This window comes from Sphaerodactylus townsendi, linkage group LG07 (assembly GCF_021028975.2).
Source record: "Sphaerodactylus townsendi isolate TG3544 linkage group LG07, MPM_Stown_v2.3, whole genome shotgun sequence".
NCBI lineage: Eukaryota > Metazoa > Chordata > Lepidosauria > Squamata > Sphaerodactylidae > Sphaerodactylus > Sphaerodactylus townsendi.
Window position 1 is genome coordinate 119,551,913 of NC_059431.1, and position 13,216 is coordinate 119,565,128.

Genomic DNA, 13,216 nt, shown 5'->3' on the forward strand with positions numbered 1-13,216 from the left:
TGGGAGCATGTCCTTAAACCAGGAACAGCATCAACCCTGGAAACCAATGTCATGGCCGATGTGAGGCTGCTGTGGAAAATGGCAGCCCTGCCTCTCTTCTCTCTCCCCTGGTCCTCGTGCTCTCCGGCAAGCAGCGGAGCTGGGAAATTCAGAGTGCAGAGAAGCCACACGCCAACATTTGGTGTTCATATTACAGGAGAGAGAAGAGGAGGAGGAGGAGGAGGAGGAGGAAACACGGGTCTGCTCTTTTCAGCGGAAGCTACGTGTTCTGCTGTGACAGCTGTTGAAAATGCTTCATGTACCCTCAGGAGGTAACAGCTTTCATCGACACAAGCCCAGGCTGCAAAATGGTTTTGTATTTTCAGTCCTCCGTTCCCGAAGAGAGCAGGCTCCAAACAGCCCTTTCTGAAAATATTACACACAGAAAAGCGACCAAAGGGACAGGAGGCGGCAGCTGCTTCACCTGCACAGGTACCGACGCTTTATTAATACTCGCAAGGCTGTCAATACTGCTTCAGGATGCTGTAACCGGTGTACATTACTAAGGATTCGTCAAATCTCTTCCCCGTTCCCAGAATGAACCCTGTTATTTTTACAGCCCTTCCATTCTTCCCATATCCCTGCCTTTTTGTTTCTAAACCTAATATTTAACAACAGCAAAAAAGAAAAAAATACCCCCAACCAATAAAGGCAGGAATAACTATAAACATTCCCAAGGTTTATCAAGTAATTGTTTTCCCTCTCCAGCATTCAAATAATGCTTGTGATGTTTATTTGTTCTGTCCTCCCTTCCCCCTCAAAAAAAGGGACCTTAAAGCCACTGTGTGGTGCTTCTGGTGTCCACCTAATTCCTGAGGAAAACGCTATTGGATAAGACAGTGGGTTTTTCAGAAGAATCTCGACGCTGCAGCCAATTCTTTCTATAAACACGGAGCTTTCTCACTCAACAGGCAAGCTGCAGATAAAGGGTGTGTGTGTGTGTTAAAAGCAGCTGAGCATGCTCAGTGAGGCCCCAGGTGTGACCTCTGCTCTCCTCCGAGCGGCAACAGGGCCCGGCAATCCATCATGGTGTTCCTCCTGTCAGGCCGGATGCTTCGCCGCAGCTGTCTGTCACGCTGGTGGACGGGACCTGCTCAGAGGCAATCATGTCAATCTCTGTGCGACTCCTCAGACTGAAGCAGAAGGATGATTTTGACAGGTCTGGCAAAGTCAGCAGAAGGTATTGGAGGACTTTGGTTTACACGTGGCTTTTTTTTAAACACACAGAGAGAGAAAAAAAAAGAGAGAGAGAGAGAGAGAGAGAGGAAGCGGATACAATTTGTGCTTTTGCGTCTGGCGTGCGGCTGGTTCCGCATGCCCGCTGAATGCTTCAGAGCTGGTCATCGCGGATGAACCGGTTGCCCTCGGAGTGCTTCCCATAGTAGACGTAGCGACATTTCCCTAGAACACCTGCAGCACGGAGGAGACAAAAGAGACGACGTTTAGTGTGGGGAACGGACAGAGGTGGGATCCAGCAGGTTCTCACCAGTTCCCGAGAGTGGGTTACTAATTATTGGTGTGTGCCGAAATGGGGTTACTAATGGGGTCCGCTTTTCCATCTCCACGCCCTCGCCTCCCCGAGAGGCATCCTGCCTTTGAACGTGAAGGCTCCATATAGCAATTGCGACTAATAATGTAACTCCCTGAACTGGGTTAATCCCTTTCAGGTCCTGCAATTCATGGATTCTCAGCCTTTCGTCCCTTTTATCTCACCAGTCTCTATCAAAGAACCTGTGTGTTTCACCATTGCTGTGTTCAGATTTGTGAGTTGGGGCATTTTCTATAATGTGACAATGATTTAGAAATGACCTGGTGCAAAAAAATCTTTTGGGGTCGTGATGGGGTGGCTGCCCATGGGGGGGCATCCAACTCAGGTTTTGCCCAGGGCTCAGGTTTGCCTAGGTACGCCTCTGCCCCCTTTGCTGAGGGGGGGCTGGCGAGGGAACCTGTTACTAAAATTTTTGGATCCCACCACTGGGAACGGATGTGAAGCCCCTGCAAAGCGGTGAGAGCAGAGGACGCCAAGGCCTCTGGGGTGGAAATTTAGCACCAGACCCCGGTCAGATGACACATCTTCTTCTTGTGTGTCCTCCCACACTGGCCACTAGAGGCACAAGTCCTGCTGGTATCATGCCTTAGGTATCATGCCTTAAAAATACGGCATATATGTGAAAAAATCCAATAGTCGGGGTAAATGGTTTGTAAGTGAAAACTAAACTTTTCAGGACTACACACTGGCTGTCTTTAAGCAGCTGGACAAACACCTGTCAGGGTTGCTCTAGGCCAGCAGTTCTCAACCTGTGGGTCACGACCCCTTTGGGGGTCGAACAACCCTTTCACAGGGGTCGCCTAAGACTCTCTGCATCAGTGTTCTCCATCTGTAAAATGGATGAATGTTAGGGTTGGGGGTCACCACAACATGAGGAACTGTATTAAAGGGTCGCGGCATTAGGAAGGTTGAGAACCACTGCTCTAGGCCATAGGTGTCAAACTTGCGGCCCTCCAGATGTTATGGACTACAGTTCCCATCATCCCCTGCCGGGAACTGTAGTCCTTAACATCTGGAGGGCCGCGAGTTTGACAACTGTGTTCAAGGCCGATCCTGCCCAGGAAACAGGACGGGGAAAGCAAGACTTATTTCACAGCAAGTTATTAAAATGTGTGGCCACAAGCAGTAGTGATGGCCACAAGCGTAAATGGTTTTAAAAGGGAGTCAGACTGATTCATGGAAGAGAGGGCTATCCTTGGCTACTAGTCATGGTGACTCAAAGGAGCTTTCCCATTCAGAGGCAATCTCAGAATCCCAGAGCTGGGGGACAACTTCAGGGAAAGGCTGCAACCTCTGTGCCCTCTGGTGTAAGTGGGTGGTTCTGAGTGAGTGTGTGAGTGGGTGAGTGGGTGGTTCTGAGTGAGTGAGTGTGTGGTTCTGAGTGAGTGAGTGAGTGAGTGAGTGAGTGAGTGGGTGGTTCTGAGTGAGTGGGTGGTTCTGAGTGAGTGAGTGGGTGGGTGGTTCTGAGTGAGTGAGTGAGTGGGTGGTTCTGAGTGGGTGGTTCTGAGTGAGTGAGTGAGTGGGTGGTTCTGAGTGAGTGAGTGTGTGGGTGGTTCTGAGTGAGTGAGTGAGTGAGTGGGTGGTTCTGAGTGAGTGAGTGGGTGGTTCTGAGTGAGTGAGTGAGTGAGTGTGTGATTCTGAGTGAGTGGGTGGGTGGTTCTGAGTGAGTGAGTGGGTGGGTGGTTCTGAGTGAGTGAGTGGGTGTTTCTGAGTGAGTGAGTGAGTGAGTGAGTGAGTGAGTGAGTGAGTGGGTGGTTCTGAGTGAGGCAGGATGCTGGACTAGGTGGACCACTGATCTTGCCAACAGGGCTCTTCTGATGTTCATATGAATGCCTCGGCCTCTTTGCCCCTTTGTGGGACCTCCAGAGGAACTGGTTGGCCAGTGTGTGAGACAGGATGTTGGGTAGACGGACCCTCACTGGTCTGATGACCCAGCAGGGCCCTAATGATCTTCTTACGTTCTTGTAAATAGCCTCCTCTCTTAGGAGGGAGAGGGCCAGGGAGAAAGCTGATCTGGGCCGTTAATCTGAAGATGCTTCCACAGATCCAAGTCTTCAAGCCCTTGATCAGGACAGGGTCAGAACAGAACACAGAGCCTCATTCTCACCCGGTGTCATTTGCTAACATGAGTTCTGTTAGTGCCCACGTGTTTTTTTTAAGGAAAGCAGAAAATCAGCGGAGGAGAACTGAACAAGTGGTCACTACAGGTGAGCTAAACAATATCTCCGTGTCTGGAAGTAGTGCTATCTTATTCTGGGGCTGAAATTAATATTCTCAAATCCAATTCTGATTTTATTGTGTTTGAATAGTTAATTGGATATTATACATCACAATTCAAGTGTTTTAGACTTTGGGGTACCCTTTGGGAGTTTTGGCAGGTATCGAATGTGAAATGTCAAGTGGATTGCTGTCATCTATTAAATGTTGTCATAGATTAAATTATAATTCACATTTAAAAAATCAACATTAAATACAGTTGAATGCCAGACGTCAAAATACAGATAGTAAATATCATTGCATGTCATCTCCCAAATCCTGTCAGATACAGTATACAGCTGTTAAACATTATCAAACGCTGAACAAACAACTTCTAGAAACTGTCAAAACCAACTCTGTAATAATATAGGATGTCAAAAACAGGTATCAAAAATGGATGAAGTTGGAAAAATACTTCTGCATTCATGAAATTTCTGACCAATACTTTGTATTACAATTCATAGGAAAGAGTATTATGGAGAATTTCAGACAGCAAATTCGTTTCAGTTCTTCTGCATGCCAAATTCTGGGAACAAAATCACTATCATGTAGATCTGTATATTTTTATCCTTCAGGGAATCTGAGGAGGTGTACATGACTGCCCCCCCCCCCAGTTATCTTCAGAACAACCCTATGAGGTGAGCCTGGCTAAGAGAGTGATTGGCTCAAAGTCCCCCATTGTCATGATCAGCCCATGTGCCGTTTGATCCTGCCGTGTCTCTCCCGCCCGGGACGTGGGACTCTTCCTCTCCTCATTCTCCCCTCCCTTTTCATTACTGTGGCTGGGGAGCTTTCCCCACTGACAGAGTTGAACTGGTTTCTACCTAGGTTCGCCTCAGTGAATCCCCACTGCCCCCGAGCTCAACATTGTTTTGTCTCAGTTCCCCCCCCCTCAGAACTGCGACATCCTTGTCGCAGTTAGGAACTACACTTTTCTGCCGGAACAAGGTTGATACTGCTTCGAAGCTTCGAAGTGGGGAAGCATCGAAACAAAACCTCATCCGTTCAACCAATCACGAGCCGCTTTTGTGGCATGCGCAGAACGGGAGAGTTGTGGCGGCCAGAAAGCGCATGTAACTGTAAACTGTAAAAACTGTTTTTTAAAAAACGCTCCCGTTTCCCGCCGTAACACAAGCACCAATCACGATCGAGGAGTGAAACAGGCACCAAGATGACCCCGCCCACTTAGCTCGGTTCCAGGGGGCCAACTCAGTTGCTGTGGGGACAGCCTGGAATCGCCCTCCACTGAAGGGAACTGAGTCGACCTTATCTCCCTTCTGTAGTGGGGAAAGCCCCTAGGTGGACTTTCTCACTCTTTGTGCCTTCACTTCCTGAGCGCAGCCTTATCAGGAGGCACCTGCTATTGTTGTTCAGTCAGTGGTGTGGAATGGAGGTTGTTTTGACCCTGGGGGAGGCCGCCTTGTCTCTGGACTGTGGGACTGGTGAGGGGCCATTCACCTTTCCTTGGGGTAGTCAGGAGTGGCGTCCTGTGATGTGGGGTATAATGGAGGACGCTTTGCTGCTTCTGCTTTCGTTCTGGCAACAGAAGTCTAAATCCTCATTCCTGATGCTGTTTCATAATAAAGAAATCATCTGAACACAAAGTCTTGTCATTGAACTGTCCAGGGGCACAACACCCACTGAGAATCATGGCGGGGTAAATATTTTTACTCTGCTTCCTTAAGCCCATGAAGTGTGTTACAACAATCCACACAATTCAATTAAATTGAAACTATATGAATAAGCTTTTTTTTAAAAAAAACCCATGAAATACCCTACAAACCATCACCACAAACTCAGGTTCCCCTCAACACTAACAATACACCAGTCTTGCTTGTTCAACATTTGGGCTGGCTGCCCTGAGAAACAGAAGGCTGGACTAGATAAAACAGAAAAATGTTTCTTTAAAAAAATTCACAGGTGTCAAACTCGCAGCCCTCCAGATGTTATGGACTACAGTTCCCATGATCCCCTGCCAGCATGATGTTGGCAGGAGATTATTATTATTATTATTATTATTATTATTATTATTATTATTATTATTATTATTATTATTATTATTATTATTATTATTATTATTATTTGTTTAATTTAATATACCACCCTATCCCCGAAGGGCTCCGGGTGTTGTACAACATAAAATCATACATAAAATCATCACAAAATTAGTTACCATAAATACAATTAAAACAACAGTTGATACCTAACATAGCGTCCTACGAAACCTTGGTTTAGACCCTCCCCAGAAATAAATATATATGATGGGTCCTGATAGTATAAGGGACCCATATGGGGCAAAAAGGAGGGGCAGGGGCAGGGGGCACCCTCAGCGGCTGGTCTCACCAAAGGCCCAGTGGAACAACTCAGTCTTACAGGCCCTACGGAACTCTCCAAGGTCCCGCAGGGCCCGGACAGCTGGAGGGAGAGTGTTCCACCAGGCCGGCGGCAGAGCCGTGAAAGCCCTGGCCCGAGTAGAGGCCCACCGCGTCATTGAGGGGCCAGGGACTTCCAGTAAGTTGGCCTCTGCGGAATGGGACATATGGGGTTAGGATGATGGGAACTGTAGTCCATAACATCTGGAGGGCCTCAAGTTTGACACCTGTATTGCTCAGCATGGGCTGCATTCCCATCCAAAGCTCTTACAACATTCCTGCATACCTTCATCTCTGGACATTGGGGTTTATCTGGTATCAGTGGAGCTGAACTAGAGGAACGGGACTTTTCCCTCCTCCCCTGGAGCACGACAGTCAGCTGTGGCCCCCGCCCACATCAACCCTGAAATATCCCTAGGAGCTAAAATGACCAAACTGAGGCTATTGTACTTGGATCGCTTTGAGAAGAAAAGAAGGGGGGGGGGCATCAAGGCAAAACGAAGGCAAGGAAACCAATGGCGCAGAGCGAAACAAATTCTTTAATAATTTGTACAACTCCGATGCATTTTGCGTGCAGCTTCATCAAGGGGGATCTAATAAATGAGCAAATAACACAAAATAATAATATAAATATAAGTGACACGCGGTTAAAAACATTTTTTTTAAATCCTATAGAAAAATTATGCATAAGGCCATTCACAGAGCATGTACAGGGAGCAATCTCTAATTACATCTTAATACTGAGAAAATTAAACAAATGCTTTGTAAATTCATAAAGAAATCACATTTTAAATTGACATTATTTTTTCAATATTTAAGATGCAAGTAGATACTGCACTCTGTTCGTGCTCTGTGAATTGTCCTATGTATAATTTTTCTATGCAATGAAAAAAATGTTTTAATCATCAATCACATATGGTTATATTATTATGTTGTGTTCCTCCCTCCCTGACCAAACTGCATGTAAAATATGTAGGGATTGTAGAATTTATTAAAGGATTCCCTTCCCTCTATGCTGTTTGTTTCCTAGCCTTCAGATTATGAGAAGACAAGAGTTGCTGGAAAAGACAACAATGCTGTAAAAAGCTGAAAGATGCTGAAGAGAAAGACCCATCTTGAGATGGACACTGACTCTATCAAGGAAGCCACGGACCTCAGTTTGCAAGACCAAAGCAAGGCTGCTCACAAGAGGACGTTTGGGAGGACGCTGATTGACAGGGCTGCTGTGAGCAACCTGACAGCACCTAACACACACACACACACACACACACACACACACACACACACACACACACACACACACACACACACATCCCCGTTCTCTCAGTCTTGGTTTATAATAAGCAAACGAGAGTTTGGTTGACTCTTGTTGTTCCGCTGAAGGCGGTCATACATGGAGACAATTTCACTGGAGTGCCACGTGTCCCATTTTGATCTACTCCACACACGGCTTCCTTGTTGTGTCCTTTAGCCACACACACTTTCACACTACTACATTGTGAACCAGCCCGACCTGCCAACTGTAGGAGGACGTGCCAGGCTGCTAACCAACACCCTTCTGAAGGTGTGTGCGGACCAGAGCTGCGCAATGTGATCTGACACCGGTGTATGAACTAGGAAATGGAACTAGGGAAATCCCATAGTCAGTCTAACGTTATACTTCAGTTTTGGTTTTTAAAACGCAGACTTGCGTATCTTGCAAAAGAGGCGTGGCTCTTCCTCGGATTATCCTACAAGTCTTTCAATATCCTTTTTGTCAAATATGGTCTGTGCTTTCCTATTTTACCATAGACTGCAACTTCCATTTTTAAATAATGTGTTATACAAAATTAGAAACTCACCCCTCCCCCCACCAAGAAATTCTGAAGAACTAATTCAGACTCTTTTCTTGTTCTTCCCATGAAATTTATCCAAAGATGAATCTTGAAATTCAGGCAAAACACATCAGGAATTGCAGATATTTTGAATTTTCAAACGACAGTGGATATCACTGAGAGGAAGGCCAACTATGTAGAAAGTGCTTGTTGAGACAGCAAATCCATATTGTAATTTTAGCCAAGGATTTCTGCTGAGGCCTGGCATTTGCAGTTTGATATCTCCCACAACCAAACAGGAGCAAAGACAGGTAGTGATTCTCTGAACCACAGAGCTTTTGTTGTCTAGAACAGGGGTGCCGAGCGTGGTGCAGGGGGGGCATGGTGCCTGATTACACCTTTCTTGGAGCCCTCCAAGGGTTTTCAGAAAATGGGCCGTCTGCCCAGTAAGATTTTTAAAAATGTTACTTCAGCGCTAGGTCAAGCATCTGGACTGTGTGACTGAAAGGTCACTTTGCACTCCATCCCCTTGTGGCAGCCATTTTGTAGCTGCGCCCAACACACTATATCAGAATTCAAAAGGTGCCCACAGACTCCAAAAGGTTGGGGACCCCTGGTTCGGAATATCTTTGCCCCACGAGGATATCACTACCCTATTCCTTGTGGCTGGAAGGGCTCGTATATTTCTAAGGGTCAAAATGTAGAGGCCATGAAGTATATTTCATGCACATTAATTGTTTTTCCTTAACAACCTTCCTTCAGGCTTCTTCGGTGGACGGCACCGCTACAAAGTCCGCATTCGAGGCTCGGCGTCTGAGACCGAGCCCGTTCACGGAAACGCCGGCTAGAGCGGGCGACTTGATGAATGCAAGCGACGGCAGCAAGGTGTCAGTGCTCAAAAAAACGAGGCAAGGACACGCGGTATTAATATTGTCAATGATCTCTTGACAGGAAAACAGATACCGCGTTCACCCTCCGATTCTAAATAGACATCAAGTGCATTAATGACAAAAAAGGGCAGGCTTCAAACAAAGGGGCTGATCTGGCGGCGCGCGGAGCGAGTCTGTGGGCTGGCAATAACCTGATCTGAAAAGACACTGTCAGGGCTACAGACAGGCCTGGAATTGTGTGTGGTGACAGAAAACAGAGATGCTGACAGAGATACCGGTGCCATATTATGCCATGTATATTCCAACACTGTCTCCAGCCCTAACGAAACCTGACATCCTTTCCTATCACTTATCGTATTCTCTGTGGTTCCTGCAGAAGATTCCTCCCCAGACATCATTACAAACCCTGCCGTAGTTTTAAAGTTCCTGGCAGGCCTCTTCTGTCAGGGAGGTTGGGTCCTGAAGGCCTCAGGATAACCTCAGTCAATCTAAATTTGGAGTTTGCTGCAGAGGCGCTCTCATTTTCACTGAGATCTCAGCTACTTGAGGTGATCTGAACGCTTAAGTGTGAGGAGCTGTCACCTTGAATAAAAATCCTGAAAGGAAAGGCGCTCAGTTCCTGGGACGCTCAGCAAAGATGTCGGACAGTCTGGCAGCAAGGAACGGAATCCAGCTGCCGCCGCCGCTCGCCTGGGGATAAAGGTGCTCGGGCTAGTGACAGTTAAAATCAGCTGAACATTTTTTTTTGAACTCCTGCAGCCTACAATTGTTTAAATTAACGAAGTGTTGTCTTCACTGAGAGTTCCTACCAAGCCGCGCGGCTGCAATCCGACTGTCGGGCGGATATGTGTCGGCGTTTCTACACGGAGGGCCCGGATGAAAGCAGTCGAAATTGGCGCCTCCCAACTTTATCATGAAGGTTATTTGTAAAACAACGGGCTTCCTCAAAATTCAAATGAGGTGACAGCGGCTCACCCTCTTTTTGTGTGTGTTTACACACACGGACCGCTCAGCAATTGCAGAAACTGTGAAAATTATAGGGGGTTCTGCATAAGAGCATTTGATCAGATACACCGCATGCGCCCACCTAAGAAACGCGCCGCTTTTATCTCTGTAGGAGACTTTGCTCCCCCACCCATGTCACACCGCATCTGTCTGCAATGCTCAGCCACAACCTCACAAAATAATCCCCAAACTGTGTATTCCGGGACAGAACCGGACTACCGCCTCTCATGACATAGATGGCATTTTTAATTAAAATATCCAGCGCTGGCCATAATAAGCTAAGAATACTTCCAATGCATCAAAAGTCGTGAGCGCCATTTGGAATGAGCTATCTGTTCGGGGCTCTTGAAAAATGGGACTGGGAGGTCTCTTGAGGGATCATCTTCCCCCAAATGAGGCTCCTAATTTTTCTTAAGTAGCCGCTTCCACCATCACCATAAGCTGTTAAAACTATAATTATGAAAAAAATTGCATGGGGAAGATTCATTTTTAAACACACTCTTTATCTTTTAAATGTTTTCCCTCTGTGGAATGGATGTTCTAATTATACCGGGTAAGTAACAATCTTGCAATCGCTCGCGTGTGTGCTGAGAGATCGGTCTCAGCTGAATACTACATTGTAATGTCAGCACGACAGACCGTTCGGAGCAGGGGTGCGCAGGGAGGAGGCACAAATCCCCCAAATAAATATATGCATGCATATTTAAATCCCCCCCCACCCCCTCCACCAGCCAGGCCTGTATTGCTCAGAGAGGTAGAATTCTGGGTATGCTTCCGAGGGAGAGAACAGTGGGTATTTTTTTTTTCAATCTGTGAGATTATGTCACCAAGTCAAATTTCATTCAACTAACGTGATGGAACTTTTCCCATTGTCGCTTTTCTTGCGCGTGTTTTTGGCATTCTTCCAAATAAAGGGGTCTTTCGGTCCCAAATGAACAATAAGAACATAAGAACATAAGAACAAGCCAGCTGGATCAGACCAGAGTCCATCTAGTCCAGCTCTCTGCTACTCGCAGTGGCCCACCAGGTGCCTTTGGGAGCTCACCTGCAGGAGGTGAAAGCAATGGCCTTCTGCGGCTGTTGCTCCTCGAGCACCTGGACTGTTAAGGCATTTGCAATCTCAGATCAAAGAGGATCAAGATTGGTAGCCATAAATCGACTTCTCCTCCATACATCTGTCCAAGCCCCTTTTAAAGCTATCCAGGTTAGTGGCCATCACCACCTCCTGTGGCAGCATATTCCAAACACCAATCAAACGTTGCGTGAAGAAGTGTTTCCTTTTATTAGTCCTAATTCTTCCCCCCAGCATTTTCAATGGATGCCCCCTGGTTCCAGTCTTGTGAGAAAGAGAGAAAAATTTCTCTGTGTCCACATTTTCTACCCCATGCATAATTTTATAGACTTCAATCATATCCCCCCTCAGACGTCTCCTCTCCAAGCTAAAGAGCCCCAAACGCTGCAGCCTCTCCTCATAAGGAAGGTGCTCCAGTCCCTCAATCATCCTCGTTGCCCTTCTCTGCACTTTTTCTATCTCTTCAATATCCTTTTTGAGATGCTTCATCAAGAAAAAAAATGTGAAGAAGAGCAGGTCATGCTGTCCCTCAGAGGGGCGGGGTCATAGACGGGAGGTAATGTCAGATGGTACGGGGGTAGCTGACAGAACTGTCTGTTTCCCAATGCCGTGGAAACATATCTACGAAGATGATTCTGAAGTTTCGACTAATACACAATACAGCCACTTAACTGCTGACCCGAATGAGCTACCCTTAAAAAACTTTTGTCAGGTTCACTGATCCGTGAACAACTTCACCGATCACCAGCTAGATTTGCATCGAATAGCACCTTAGAGTACAACAAGATTTTGGGGTGCAACTTTACAAGAATCAAAGGTTCCTCTCAGGAAAGCTTACAGCCTCAAAAGAGCTACTGGTTTAGAGTCTAGCTATTCCACTGGAGACCAACATGGCTCCCCTGTGAAATTATCTCCACTGGTTATCAGTTTGTTTCCAATCTGCATTCACAATTCCCCTGATCCCATGAGGCCCCACTGCAATTTTCTTCCTTTAAAGATATCCAGGGCCTTTTCTGTCCTGGTTCTCTGAAGCAAAGAAAAACATTTCTAGTGAATTTGTTTGATTTCTGTTGCAAGCGTTTTAGTGTTTTCATTTTTAAAAACTGCATGGTTTTGATGTTTGGCTCCATAAGGTGCATATTGCTGCAGAGGGACATGAGGTCTTCGCTGTGGTCTGCTGACCCTGAACATACACGGCCTCACCATCACTTGGCCTCACATCTCGCCTTCCCACCTGTGATCACAATGTTTCCACTCACTTGGCTTTTATTTTGTGGTTCATCTGGTCATCTGTTGTTACACTATTCCTTGTCACGACTTGTTGGTGGTGTCTTCATGGAACGCTTACCTCGGCACTCTTCTCTGCACAGTGGGCTTGCAGTGGGCTCTCCTCATGTTTATCTGTTTACACGTGAGGAGGCACTCATTCCTGGATGTGCAGTTTTTCTGATTTTTCTGAACCAGCCTGGTTCTCTAACTCCACCCATCAACTTATTCTTAGAGGCACAGATCTTAAAGGTGCTTATTCTTAAAAGCACAGATCTCACTACATGTGATAGTCAAGATTGCTGGCTTAGTCTTTACACTGCATTTTTATTGATATTACTATTCCAAAAAACAATCCCTCCCTCAGTGAAAGCACAAAGCAATTCCCTGGACCCCACACTGCCAAAGAAGGGAACATTGTGCTATAGCCGATATTCTCTCCTCACCACACACTTCCGTCTGCTGCTGCCACCAGAGGACAGAGGCTTGCTATTTCCAAGCACTCTTTGTTGCTATCTCAATATCCCAGTCGAATGCAGAGGTTGGCATATTTTGACTAAGCCCATGTGAGTGGGCTTCTTTTCTTTCACTTGAAGGAGTCAGTAACGTGGAAGAGGAACAAGGGGGAAGGTGTGGATGGCAGTGGGAGGGAATGGGAAAGCTGGCTGTGGGCAGAGGGGACATGTCTGGGAAAAGCTACGCTCAACGCCAAATCTGCTGCTCTGGTGGTGAAGCAAAATTACAGTGGTGGTACAAGCGGTCTTGCTCGCCCTGGAGAGAAAGAGAAGTGAAAGCGGGTCTTGAAGAAATACGTCTGTACAAGAAAGCTTGCTGTGACAGACATTCCTCCCCCCCATTCAGCAACCACATTATGCATAATTGGCCCTTGTCATTTGAATGCTTGTTTGAGTGTCTTTTTTGCCGCCACACTCTTTTGGTGCTGGGTCTGCGAG

General features: G+C 46.5%; 1 protein-coding gene across 1 annotated transcript in view; it reads right to left on the reverse strand.

Annotated features, from left to right (window-relative positions):
* Positions 1–434: 434 nt before the first annotated feature.
* LRMDA (leucine rich melanocyte differentiation associated) overlaps positions 435–13,216 on the reverse strand; it is a 1,147,950-nt gene continuing 1,135,168 nt past the window's right edge. The window contains exon 7 of the mRNA XM_048504168.1: positions 435–1,449. Coding sequence (XP_048360125.1) covers positions 1,370–1,449 — 80 coding nt within the window. The 3' untranslated portion in view covers positions 435–1,369. The remainder of the gene's footprint in view (positions 1,450–13,216) is intronic.